Source organism: Chlamydotis macqueenii, chromosome 2 (genome assembly GCF_036417535.1).
Source record: "Chlamydotis macqueenii isolate bChlMac1 chromosome 2, bChlMac1.mat, whole genome shotgun sequence".
NCBI classification, from domain to species: Eukaryota; Metazoa; Chordata; class Aves; order Otidiformes; family Otididae; genus Chlamydotis; species Chlamydotis macqueenii.
In genome coordinates, this window is record NC_141557.1 from 113,253,369 (window position 1) to 113,267,343 (window position 13,975).

The 13,975-nt window shown below is 35.3% G+C and overlaps 1 protein-coding gene across 4 annotated transcripts in view; it reads left to right on the forward strand.

Moving 5' to 3' along the window:
• MIB1 (MIB E3 ubiquitin protein ligase 1) overlaps positions 1-13,975 on the forward strand; it is a 76,047-nt gene that overhangs the window by 25,423 nt on the left and 36,649 nt on the right. For all 4 annotated transcript variants that reach the window (XM_086740712.1, XM_086740713.1, XM_086740714.1 and 1 more), the window contains 6 exons: positions 1,209-1,392; positions 1,700-1,844; positions 2,989-3,122; positions 4,147-4,254; positions 8,006-8,203; positions 10,719-10,870. In XM_086740712.1, coding sequence (XP_086596838.1) covers positions 1,209-1,392; positions 1,700-1,844; positions 2,989-3,122; positions 4,147-4,254; positions 8,006-8,203; positions 10,719-10,870 — 921 coding nt within the window. The remainder of the gene's footprint in view (positions 1-1,208; positions 1,393-1,699; positions 1,845-2,988; positions 3,123-4,146; positions 4,255-8,005; positions 8,204-10,718; positions 10,871-13,975) is intronic.

Sequence of the window (13,975 nt, forward strand, 5' to 3'; positions counted from 1 at the left end):
ATGTAGAAGATCTTGTCTGATATAGAGTGACCTTGGCATGATCTATATCTAGCATTTTCTTATTCAAAGGGACTTTATGTAGATGTGGACTGAGAATGGGCAGCATTGGGGAAGCTGTTGCCAAAACCACTCCTTGCAAGCAGTTTGTCTTTGAAGTTTGAACTGCATCTGTGCTAGCAGGACTCAAACTCAGCTCTGCAGCTAAATCTGAGCTGATATGTTCACATGGCGTTGTGTTGTCTTGCTCTGAAGTATTTGGCTTGTCTTTTAAAAGCAGCCAAGGAATGAAATACCATTTAAGTTATATCTGGAGGCGGACCTGTTCAGTTTTTCCAGAAAGGATTAACAGTGTGTTATTCATTCAGATTCTCCCTCAAGATGATGTTTGTTAATATTGCAAAGCAATGCAGAACAAAGCTGTTTTTCTGGCTAACACATCCTAAAGCTGAAGGAATGCAAGTGGCTTTTCTTCTGTCAGTGATGGCTGCAGGGCCAGTGAGTGGAACTGCTCTATCTTGTGGTCTGCTCTCTGACTTTGCCCTTTATAGAGATGATCTGATGCTTCTCAGCTAGGTTAGATAGCTGAATAAAAGTCAACTCCAGACTAAATGGCATGTGAAGGAGAGATTGCCAGATCTCTTCTGATGTTTTCTAGCTTAACTCATCATAAAAACAATTTAAATGCCTCTAAACCAGTAAAATGTATACTACAAGTTTGGTTAAAAATTTAGGTGTATCTAGGACAACCATTTGATTGAAGAGTATTTTTTATAATGGAATGTTGCAGCTTTGGACTTAGGGAGGGAGCAAAATCCTGTGTTCTTCTCATGTTGTTTCCTGACAGTCCAAGCCCTTGTGAGACACCTTGGATCATCCCCCATTCAACCAGTCATCTCCTTCTCTCACTGGAAAAATAAACAAACTGTGTAGCTACTTTAAGGACTACTGTATTGTTGTCAGCTTGCTGCCCCTTAGGATATTTTTTCATTGCTTTGCAAATGTACACCTCTGAAGATTACCCTGGAAATATTCAACTAATGAGCCACAGACAAGTTTATGGGCAAAAAATGGTTGACAACAAGCATGCCATAGTATCCAATTGCAGAAAGTTTGTAGACATACAAGCAGCGTCTTGTCCAACAGATAATTTTTAAACATGTATTCTACTTTGTATGTTTTAAATCTACTTTAAATGATTCATTGCTTAGGTGGACGTTTAATCCAGCTGTTCTCACCAAAGCCAATGTTGTCCGAAGTGGAGATGCTGCTCAAGGTGCAGAAGGAGGTACCTCTCAATTTCAAGTGGGTGACCTTGTTCAAGTATGTTATGACTTAGAGCGAATCAAGCTTCTTCAGAGAGGTCACGGAGAGTGGGCTGAAGCAATGCTTCCAGTAAGTAGTTGGGTGTTTAGATTCATAAAATGCTAAAACTTGTATAGTACTTAAGTTATAAGTGGTAATAATACATGGAGGCTGTGGGAGTCAAGGGGATTTTCTTCTAAGTTAGAGAAAGTGTGTTTCATTAAATGTGGTGTATTACTTGCTCAGATGTAGTAATTGGCTTAGCCTGATGAAACTTAGCTAAAGGTATTAGTCACTGTACTATTAAACAACTGACTTCATAAAATTTGGGACTTATTCAGATTTCTAAATATTTTATTTTTAGCATTATTTGCATTTGATGTTTTCTTTAATGCAGACTTTAGGTAAAGTTGGTCGGGTCCAGCAGATCTATTCAGACAGTGACTTAAAGGTAGAGGTTTGTGGGACATCTTGGACATACAATCCAGCAGCTGTCTCAAAGGTGGCATCAGCAGGATCTGCTATAAGTAATGCATCTGGTGGTAAGTTAGAAGAATAACTAGTGCTGTATGTATGGCAAATATTTGTGTTAATGAAAAATTAATAAGTACTAGTATGTAGTTTGTATGCAAAGTTAATAATAGTCAGAAAGATGCAATAAAAAGCTTGCAATCATTATGGAGTCATTGGTTGTTGCTGTCTTGATAAGGTGCAAAAACTCTGTATCAAATCTTGGCTTCTGTTTGGCCACAGTGCGAGTATGTCTTGGGAGATCTTCTCTAAGGACTTTAAAATTTAAATAATTGGAAGGGACATTAGTTTGGAATAGGGACTAAGGCAGGAAGAGATTGTCTCTGGCTGTAACCAGCGGAGTCCTTGTTCAATAGATGGTGTGGGTTAGAAAGCGTAAGTAAGGGCTCTTGCAAGCAGTTACTTGGGATAATATTCTTTCCTTAAAACTTCTGTTTTAAAATTTAGTCGGACATCCTTTGACTAATTGCAGTGGGATTTTTTTTATCTATGTAATCACATTTCAGTTCTGTTGAACCTGCTCTCATTAATCTAATACTGAGGCAGAAAGACTATCCAATGTGTTTTATATTCTGTTGCCTGTTTCACAGATCAATTAAATGAGAATGTTTTTCCTCTTTTTGGTCACAGTTGCTTTTTTTCTCTTCACATATTTGCTTTAAGGCCAAGAAACTTTTCTGCATAGTTTTCTAGACTTTTTCCTGGAGAGGCATAGGTACAGTGAGTTTTCTGCAATAAAGATAAAGTCACAGTGATCCTAAAAGTAGCTAGAAGAATAATATGACTTAGTGTTTAGAATCACAGAGAGCAGGATATACCCTAAGTTAAGGTAGGAGATTAAAAAGCCTGTTATATCAATATGTGAATTCATGGTTTTTACCTCCTTTCCACCTTTCTATGTTTTCTGGTAGATAAGCTATTTGTGGCTCAGTCAACTTGGTTTTGAAATGCCTGATGTGACGGTCTCAACTATCTAAAGGGTATTGGGGTGCAGCACTTACTCGCAGCTGAATAATAACTTGCAGCTGCCATTTTGTGGTGATTTGTGTACTACTACATACGTGCCTTTAGAAACATGGCAAATTTAGCTGTTATTTTTCTGTTCTTGTGTGATTAGAATTGTAATCTTAATTACCCTTTATTTAATAACTATAGAGAGATTGTCCCAGCTATTGAAGAAATTATTTGAAACCCAAGAATCTGGAGATCTCAATGAAGAATTGGTTAAAGCTGCTGCCAATGGAGATGTTGCTAAAGTGGAAGACCTGCTAAAGAGACCAGATGTAGATGTGAGTGTTCTGGTTTGGGATGACCTGTTCTGGGGACCTGTAGTAGTAAAGGAAGTGAAGCTGTCCTACTTACTCCTTGCCAGTCACTAGTGTTTCTGCGTGGAAGTGCTACAGCTGGTTCCAGCGTCTCTTCTCTTGTTTGTTGTCCTATGAAAAGTCTTGAGAGGTGGGAAAATAGTGCTTTACACCCTTTTTCACTGGGCAGATTTTGTATTCAATTGTCTGCCATGAATTAAAATACCTTCCAGCCTCTGTCTGCCAGTGTTGAGGCAGGGAACCAAACACTCATAATTAGTGAAAAGTCTTCAAGTTATTTTGTTTCAAAGGGATAGAATGAAGAAGGGTAGGTTTCAGGGATTTTCTTGCTGTTGTTGTGGGTTTTGTTTTGTTTTCTTTTTAACTTGTAAGGTAGATCGTCTGATCTGCTGTCTGTCAGATTCCTTTTACCAACTTGTCTGATCACCTAGTAGTGAAAACTCTAAAAGAAAATGCTTGAGTTATAGGACTTGGTTAAGGAGACATGTTTTAAAATCATAATCAGGTGGGGTTTGTGCTGCAGCAGTGGTAATTCTTGCAGATAAGAGACTAAACTCATCAGTTCTGGGGATTGATTTGTAGCTGAAGGTTATACAAAACATGGTATTTTGTTCAGACAGGCTCATGATCCTGCCATAAGTTAGAAAGTGAAGTTAAATATACTGTAGAGCAGAGGACTGGTATCATTCAGAAATCTGCTCTCAAAATCTTGCTTTTGCAGTAGCCCAAAGATGGAAGTTTTTAATCCAACTATAGTTGAGACCTTAATGTTTGAATGCTCCTCCAATCTAGCTAATGCTATAGAAATGAAATAAAGACTACCTAGGAGATGATCTATATGTGCCAGGAAGGCAGCTATCTAAAAATTGTTCATTTGATACTTTCACATGTGTGCTGTTGCCTTAAGTTTTCTTGCATGTATACTGCTAAAGTGTCTAATAGGAGTGTGTGTGTGTATCTTATCTTTGAAGTATTGATGTACTTCCAGGTGAATGGACAGTGTGCTGGACACACAGCTATGCAAGCCGCTAGTCAGAATGGCCATGTCGACATTTTGAAGTTGCTTTTGAAACAGAATGTGGATGTAGAAGCAGAGGTAACCTAAATATTTCAAAACTCGCTTTATGTCTCCTTAAGTTTTAAACTTTGCTCCGTACAGAAATAACAGTTCTATTGGAGTTGTCTTCTTTTTAAATGTCAGAGAGTGTGAAAAACTGCTTTTCTTACTGTGGTTGTGTTCCCAAATTAGCCTCATACTAATGGTGTTACAAAGGGTTAATATCCAGTTCTTTAGCACCTCTAATTAAGTGAAATGTAATGCTAATATATCAGAGCTGTGTAAGCTAGTAAGTGACTGTAGTGGATGAAGCCCCTTCTTTATATCCTTTATTTCATTTCAGCAGTAGGGTGCGATTGGCTGGCATATTGCCTGTGGCCTTCAGAGGAAAAGGTTGTCAGATGCTTCATCTCCAACTTCAGATACTTGCCATGCTGCTTATATCAGTCTTCAGTTAGGAGAAGGTTTTCCATTCTTAACTAAAGCAAGTTTGAGCAGACAGTAATAACATTGTCTTTGAGTAGGAACTGCCAGCTCTGCTTCTAATTGATGGTTTGGTTTTTTTCTTTTAAACTTCACCTGAAATTGAAGGATTACTTTTGTTTAGGTTTTTTAGAATTGTTGTTTATGGGGAAATTATCTATCAGTGTATTGTGGTAGTTGCCTTTTGAGTTGATTTTTGTCTTGTTTACTTAAACAGAATGCACTGATACTGCAGCCTTTTTCTCATTTTGTGAAGCACGAAAAGATTCTGTCAAACTTCTTTTATTAAGAATATAAATTTAAGCTTAATAGAATGTTCAAAGTTAGTGTACCCAGTCATTGTTTGCATAACAGAAAAATAACTTCATATGCTTCAGCATTTAGCTTTGTATTGTATTTGATATACAGAAGTTGCAATGTCTTAATACATTAATTAAGCGATGATGTAATCCTTGGAACTAAAATTATTTCTATATTCACAGGTACACCATTACTTTATAAAAGTTTTCTGCTAAATGGTAAAGCTGGCTTAGATTTGATGCAGTACATGCTGTGGTCTGATTTCTATGAAGTAGCTTCGTTTTAGAAGCAGTGCTTTCGTTGCGGTACATAGCATATACTGTTACAAACTAGCCTAAACTCTTATTCATCTGTACCATGGGATGAAAGCTCCTGTATTAATCAAGTGGTGGACTGATACTTTCTTCTCTGGTATATGGAAGGGTTAGAAACCTTAGAGAGGAAAGTAGAAGCACTGCTTACACAGCTTCAAGATAATCCACCTGGTAATTAGCTAGCAGTAGAATTGTTAAGAGTTCACATTTGCTCAGGCTTCAGAAGTATCATAAAACTACCATTAAAAATATTTTCAAGGTTTTTATTTGAATTTTTGAAGCCTTTTTCATGTAACTTTGAGTTTAAGTGAAGATGATATTCTTATGTAATTAATTGTTGTAATAATAATTATATAATATGATTAGTGTAATGATTATAAACTTCAGGCTTTAAAAAATGTCAGCTATCTATAAATTAGTGATGTGATGATGGAGCAGAGCCATTCCATTAAGCAGAGAGCAAAAATTTAGTTCATTTACTTCGGAGTTCTGGTCTGTGGCATGGAAGCAATGAATAAAAATTCTTACTTCGCCTGCTCTATATAGCTGAGTTTGATACATTTACACTTGCCATAACTGCTGCAGAGTATATACATTCACAGTGACACTTTCTGGGGATGCACTGGTGTTGTTGTTTCCTCTTTGCTTATGTCTGACAGCTTAAAGTCGTGTCCAAGTGGCCTCTGTTTAGTCAGGAAAAGAATTTTCTACTGACAGAGTTTAAAAAGCCTGATGTAGATATTACATAGCAAAAATGTGTAGCCTTCTAGTCTGCAGAAATTAATGGGTATCAGTTATTGTATTGACAGTACTGACTATTGTATTGTTGGCATTTGTAGTAATATAGGGCTTATCATACTTAGATTTATATCTAAATATAAGTCTTTGAAGACATGCTTAATTAATTGCTAACTTCTAGGTATATTAATATGCTATTGAGTAGAAACTACACAGTGGGATTTAGCTTCTGAGACTGTTTTGATGCTGAGCCAAAAAAAAAAGGCACCTGCTTTGTTGAAATGTTTCTCATTAAAGTAGGAATTCTATACATTAAGATTTTATAAAATCAGGGGTTTGCATCCCTCAATATGAAAAGACATACCCGTGAAACGAAGTGCTCTGTAAATAGAAATAATGTAGCACTTTAACAGTACTGTCGTGCTCTTGATAAGGTTCACCTCATAATGATCTTTATAACCAGCTGAGAAATACAGAGAAGTTCCTTTTTCTGATCCTTTCCCCTTCCAAATGGGCAGGCTTTGGCTTCTTTTAACTGTTTGTTTATATTAGCTGAGTCTGAGAAGGAGTCCTGCTATCTTAGAAGACAATTTTTTAGGATAAGTTCATTTAGAAGGCAAAAAATATCTTGTTTTCAAAAGCTATTGAAGCTGCTGTTTAGTACCCTGACCGTCTTGAAAATCATATTCCTATTTTCAGAAAGGTATATTTGATAGTTAGCAGATAAGTCTCCTTCCATAATTTTAAAATGCTGTAACTGGTCTCATTGTGATCTTGTAACTGTGCAAATACAGTTTATGCTAAGAACTTAATTTTTGCATTGATGTAAAATCTATTAAAAATGTTACACATAATAAAAAATACTTCAAAAAGATATTGCTGAAAGAGAAGCAAATTCATAAAAGGAACTAAGCTTATCCAAGAGAGGCATCCAGCATGCCCTTGATCAGTCACGATTTTATCTCCTCCTTACAATTTTCATTATTCCTCTGTTGTCAAAATTAAATCCTACAAATACATAGTAATATTCGACTGTGCACTAAAATTTAGTTAGAAACTAGCTTATGGAAATTATTTCATTTAAACCTGTTATATACCTTCCATTTTACTTTTAGTTTTTGTATACTGTCATTAATGTTGAAATCCGTTGATTAATATGTAAAAATGCTTTACATAGTACAGTCCACTCTTAGGGACGTTAAAATACACAAACTGACAAATGTATGATTTTCATACCTTAATTCTCAGTTTGGATGAAACAAAAACAAACTGAATTTAATCAGAGCTTTAATGCTGTGAATCATAGTCATAAAATCAGAACTTCTAATTTCAGCATAAATACCAAGTTTCCTTTGGAAAAGACTTATTAACTGAAAACTAAGACACATATAATAGACTCTAATAATTATTAGCTTAATTATATGAACAAGGGAATTCTCTTGTCTTATATCATGATTGGGAATCTGTAGTGCTTCCTGGGTTACAGGAAGGGTTACACTGCGTTTAATGTGTTTTGGGGGTTGGATTTTGTTTATGGATGTTTTGGTTGGGATGGTGTGGTGGTTTTTTTGTTTTGGTTTTCGGTGGGGTTTTTTTTGTGTGATTTTTTTTTTTTTTTTTTTTCTTTCTCCCACCCCCCGCCCCCCCAAAGTGGTTGTTTTGTAGTAGAAACCCAAATGAGTCTATTTGAGTTTCTGATGAACACATGACACAAATTCAGAGTAGTAGTTGTATATGGTATAGAATATAATATGTTATTGAATGTATTTATGTGTGAACAGACTCTTCATCCTCTGTGGTTTGAGCAAATATATTAATTATGTATTTGAATAGTATAGTGATTGTCTTATTTTTCTTTAAAGAAATCAAATATGCACACTGTTCAGTTTAATCTTCTTGCTTAAATGCAACAGAAATGTGGAATATAAGGGATCAAATTAATGTTTCTACTTTAGGACAAAGATGGAGACAGGGCTGTCCATCATGCAGCCTTTGGTGATGAGGGTGCTGTCATAGAGGTTTTGCACCGAGGCAGTGCAGATTTGAATGCTCGCAACAAACGCAGGCAGACTCCGCTTCATATTGCTGTCAACAAAGGTCATCTGCAAGTCGTGAAAACTTTACTGGACTTTGGCTGCCATCCTAGTCTGCAGGTAAAGTAAATATTAATGTAGATTCGCTCTTCAGCTACTGAATTTTATTATTTGCTCTGTGTAGGTACTGTATGTAAGTGATGAAGAATTATGAAAAATGGAATTGAAAGGAATGGGCCTTGTGAAGTTACCTGTCCCAGCCTCTACCCCATCATGTGATAAGCTGTAATAAGAATGCTATTAAATCTATTTGTTTTCTTGACAGCTAGATAGGCACCTGATTTATTCTAGCCAATTGATGTTAATTGGTATTTTTACAGACTGTAGTTATCTGTAATTGTTAGCTTTGTCTCCAGATTAATTCATCCTCTGTCAAACCCACAGCTGTTTGCTCCTTCTGCAAGCTTCAGCTTTGCATTTTTTGGCTCATGATACTGTGGAATGTTTTGTTAAAAGAAGCCTTTTTTTTTTTTTTTTTTTTTTCCAGAATTTACCTGTCATTGATAGAACTATTTAGCCAGATTATTTTCTAAATGTTCAGCCTTTTATCCAAAAAGCCCTCATGTATAGGGCCTCAAGTACCTTAATTTCACAGGGAGTTTTATCTATAAGGAATGTAGTGGAAGCTGTAACATATGAGTGCAACATTCAGTTGAGAAGGTAGAGTAGAAACCTGCTGTTAAATAAGCAGGCATCCACGTTCTGTGTGAGCTGATTGCAGCCACATGCAGTTGCATTAGTAAACCAGCTCAGAATGGGTGAGTTTGAAGAGGTCTGCAACAGAAGGAAAATGCTGTAACATCCTGGGCAAATCAAGATACACAGTAACAACACACTTATCTCTTTGGTTTGCCATGTCAGTAATCAGAGTTTTTTTTTTTTTTTTTTGAAGCTGTTTATCCAAGTAAAAAAAGATGAGCAAGTTTTCTTGAAATTAGTGAATATAATGGTTGTTTATTTATCTGCTTCCATCTGGCTGTGTAGGTACTGTCTTGATCTTGTTGGAGTTGAACTGTTAACCAGATAATGTCCATCCAGACCCTATTTAGTGTTTGCTGAACAGTAGATATGATAAGGAGCTTGATGTGTTGAGCTTGTTAAAGGGTGACTGTATATCATATAATGATGTATGGGTAGCCAAGGTGGATGTGCCTGACTTTAAATTCCAGAAGTCTGAATTGAAAAATTCAGTAGAATAGTGCAGTGAGACTACATCTGGAAAATATAGTTGTTATGAAAAATAATGAATGTTCAGATCCTGCATGTGTACTGACATGCTAATGTGAGTAGGCGATTGATTTGGTGGATGAAAGTACAGGGGAGTCTGAGGCATGACTGGAATTTAACTGACCAGCACTCTACTACTCAAACTGATTCACTGTGTAGACAGAAACATATGTTAGTCTGTAAACAGTAAATTCAAGAAATAAGATAAATGAAAACAAATAAAAACTACATAATTTAGTTTTGGCAAACTGTTTCATACTCATTCAAATGTTTCCATATTCTGGCACTTCTGGTTTGGCAATTTTTGGTTCTCACTGTAAAGATTATAAAGACTTGTTTTTGTATTAGTGTGTTGCTAAAATGTTCAGTTCCTGTGTTAGTCAGTTTGCTGTTGAGTCAGTGACAAAAGACTTCCTGACTTATATGGTGTTAGAATTTTAGTGGAAGCATAAATCTAGAGAGTTTGCCTATATAGCAGCAAATAAGCTTAAATGGATGTGTTTTCTCACTGTTAGTCTAGGGCATTCCTTTTCAGTCCATCCATTTGAATCCTTGAATAAATAATGCACAAAATACTTCTAGGAAAAGTATCTTTCCCTTATTTGGGATATTTGAAAAATAAAATGTCAAGCTAAAAATATAGATTCTTTGCCTGTTCAGTTATGCACTGGAATATGTTCATGTACCTTGTGTAATGTAATCTGGTATAAGCCATAACAAGTATAAAAGCTTAATATTGCTTATGACATTGGGCTTTACTTTGTGGAAAATTATCTGCTTCGGTTAAAACAATATATGTGCCTGAGTTTATTACTTGCACTGCATTTTATTTTGTTTTGCCCAGGCTTTTATTTCACACTATCTTTTTGGTATTGTCTTTTTTACGTGGTTAATTGCTGGCTCAGTCTTAGTGTTCATTACTCAGAATTCCCTGCTGCCTTCTGCCTGCCTTGCTGTTCCATTAGTTTTTGTTGATGTTCTGTTACTCATAAATTGTAACTCGGGCATCAACTCCATCTGGATATGAGGCACAGGGAGGTTGATTTCTATACCAGTGTCTTCAGTACTATCAGATACAAGGCGTACTTGAGCTCTGGGTTTGAGTTCTGGTGGCAATGTAATTGTAGAATACTGGAGTCCTGGGTAGGATTACTCACTGAAGCATTTGCAAAACCAAAGCAAGATCAGAAGCAGCTTGCTCTGAACTCTGCAGTATAGCAACACTTCTAGGTCTGAAGAGCTGGTTTATGTTTGTGTAGTCAGTTTTCCTAGGGCTCTTATTTAAGCATCTTATTTCTTTTTAATATGGATGCATGCAAAAAGTGATGTAAACTGTTCCTGGTTTTAGGATTCTGAAGGTGACACCCCACTTCATGACGCAATAAGTAAAAAGCGTGATGACATCCTTGCTGTATTATTAGAAGCTGGAGCAGATGTTACTATCACCAACAACAATGGGTTTAATGCTCTTCACCACGCTGCACTAAGAGGAAATCCTAGGTAAAGACTTCTTTTTAAAGACTACTTTATAATTTGTAGAAGGAAAACAAGAGCTTGGGAGGGTAGGATTATGATATTCTTTAAAAAGATCCTTAAACCTGCAGATGATTATATTTTTAAAATTTTGATGTTGCTTAGATATGCATCTTTTTAATACTTAGGAAGCCATTATTAGAATTAATCTACTATTCTACTCAGTTTAGTGCTGTGTTCCGGTAACTCCAAATCCCTGGGAGATTTCCTGTGGTGGCAGTAAAATTTTGCCAATAAACATTTTGATAAGTAAGTTACTAAGTAAGATCTTAAGATGGGATCTTAAGATAGGATTTGTAAAAATGTTTCCTTTCTTCTTGGATTTTGGAATTGGGAAAGGGATTTTCATTTTTAAGGAATACTTATCTGTGAATAATTATGAAATAGACTATACTGTTATAAAGTTATCTTAGGATTGTTGCATTAGATTATATTTGTCAGTATAAGAAACATTAAATTTTGGTTTTTTAGAAGTATATGTAGAAGGAACTTCTTATTTCAGCTTTTATACAGCAGCTCATCTGAAACAAATTATGCCTTAAAACTTTTTCGTTAGCTGCATACTGTACATCTACATTCAGTCTTCAGTTAAGATAGCTTTCAGAAGCTATATTGCATAGACAGAACTTAATGGAAAACTTGCATTTCTGGTTGCTTATTACATTGTGGATAAATTATATTCTTGAAAGCTGTCATTCTAGCAGGATTTCAATAATTTATTGTGTGCTATAGTTTATATGAAATAAGAAATGTGTGTGTTTACTTGTTTTAACTTTACTACTGAATTTTACTTCTCAGTTGAGTGAAGTTGGGCAAATAAGGCTGTATATTAATATATGGGAATAAAATCTAGGTCGATCTCTTAGAACATCGCTATCAAGACTTGATAGTTAAAAAGTAAACATAAGTATTTATATGTGTATATGGAATGACACTTGACACAGTGAAAGTAGTGATTGGAAGTGTTGGTAGAAACAAATGTGTTTACTGTTCTCTACAGTGCTCTCAACAGGTCCATAAGAGAACATGTCAAGGGCCTAGCAAAGGGAGCTTATTTTTGGCATTCAGAAGACAATTCTTTCAAGTTTGATTGGGTAACTTCTTAACTTAATGTGAATTCTCCATATTTACATAACAGCATGAGCTAGGAGTACTATTTCCTGCCTCCAGTTACCTATATGGGGTATTTTCTGTTAGTTTTTTGTTCTGTGATGCTTTCCTTAGGGTCTTGTGATAGTTGGTTTGTGTGCTCATGACATCAGTATGAAATGCAGGGAAAATGTACAGGAAAAAAATGCTTTTCATAGAGATGCTGAAGATTTTTCTGTGGGTGAATGTTTTAGGAGTGGCAGGCCTTCACTTCGATGAAGGGATTCAAATTGTAGTTCAGGCTGGGTCAGTCTGAAGGTTGATAGAACTTGAGGCACAGTGCAGTTTTTCCCAGAGTCCTTTCTCCTTTACAAAAGTTTTTATTGGAAGAATAGGAAAATATTCCCAGTATTAGTGATTTGAACTCTATGTAGATTCCCTGCATACATGGGATTTCACTTGGGTCTAAACCAGTGAGATAGCTAAAGCTGTTAATTATCTACTGTTCTGATTGCAGTTATATCTGAGCACTTCTGAAATATGTAAAAAGAGAGAATGTTGTTTCCATCACAGAAGTAGTACTTTCATTTGTTCACAGGATTAGATGTTTTACACATCAGCTTGGGAAGAAATTCAAGATAATGAAATCAAAATAAATCTATTTTGAAATGTTTTTATTTTTCTTTTCTCTGGACAAAAAAAAATAATTACAGTAGTTTGATTCATTTAGGAGTAAGGTTTTATTTTCTTTAAGACTTTAGTGATAGTTGTTTATTTCATTGTTGATTCTGTAGTTCTACCACCAGCCTGTTTCTGAATGAAACCAAAGGTTTTGTATTTGCCGCTTTTTTTTCTAATCTGATATAGAACAATGGATATTACTAATCTGTTAAATGCACTAAGCAGAAGCTATTTAAAGTGCTGTTAAAAATAACCCCCTGAACTTTAGCTGGTAGCTGGTATGGGTCACAAGCAGTACATAGTATGTTCTGCTTGAAACCTTACTTGAAGACCTAAGTTTCCTAATCTAAGTTTTCCTGCTCCACCTAAATTAGAGGGTTTGTGGCTTCAGGCTGTGGTGCCTTATATGGAATACAGTGCACTAAATTCCCCTTAAGGTCAAACATATAAATATATTATGTTGTTTTGTGAAAGTAAACATATATTCCTATATGTATGTAAGCATATATGCATATGTGTGTATATCTATACTTACAAAATAAAATACTTACTATGTATGTAAGTATTGATAAAATCCACATTCATCTTCCGTGTTAATGATAATAAACCAAATGCATGTATTAAGTGCATGGATACCACAATAAAGGGAGATCTCTATGGAATGTTTTACAATTTATATCAAATAGGTGTTTGGAACCAATTTCATTTTCAGTGCAAAACCTATTCTGCTTCTTGCTTGAGTTCTGACCTTTACTAACAGTAGGGAGATAGATCTCCAAGAAAAAAAACCCACACAGACTGCTGAGAACACCACTTGAAAATTTTTCTTTTTTAATATGAAAATAAATATATTCCATTTAAAACATTTGAATAATAGATGAATATTATAAGATAGCTAGCTATTTATGTCATGTAGCTTCGAATTTCTCATCATTTAATTTTCTATGGCAGTTTGGCAGTGTTTTCCAGAAGTCAAGGTATAGTGTGTTTTGGAGAGCATTTTATTGTTAGTGGAATAGATTTCCTTTTAATAACTTGGTTCTCTTCGTACTTTGTGAATTGATACAGAAACAGAACTTCTGGTTTTTGTGCTAATGTATGATGTTGAAATGTAGAATGGATGTTACTCAGTTTATGCTGTATGTAGCTTGTGCATGGGAGATAGAGCTAAAAAAAAATTAAATGAAGTGTGGGGAAGTTAAGATTTTATTTAATACATAGTTTCTTCTTCATGATTTTTAACTGAGTCAGTCACATTCAAAGTGCATTTATTTTGGACTCTTTTCAGAGTACTGTGATCCT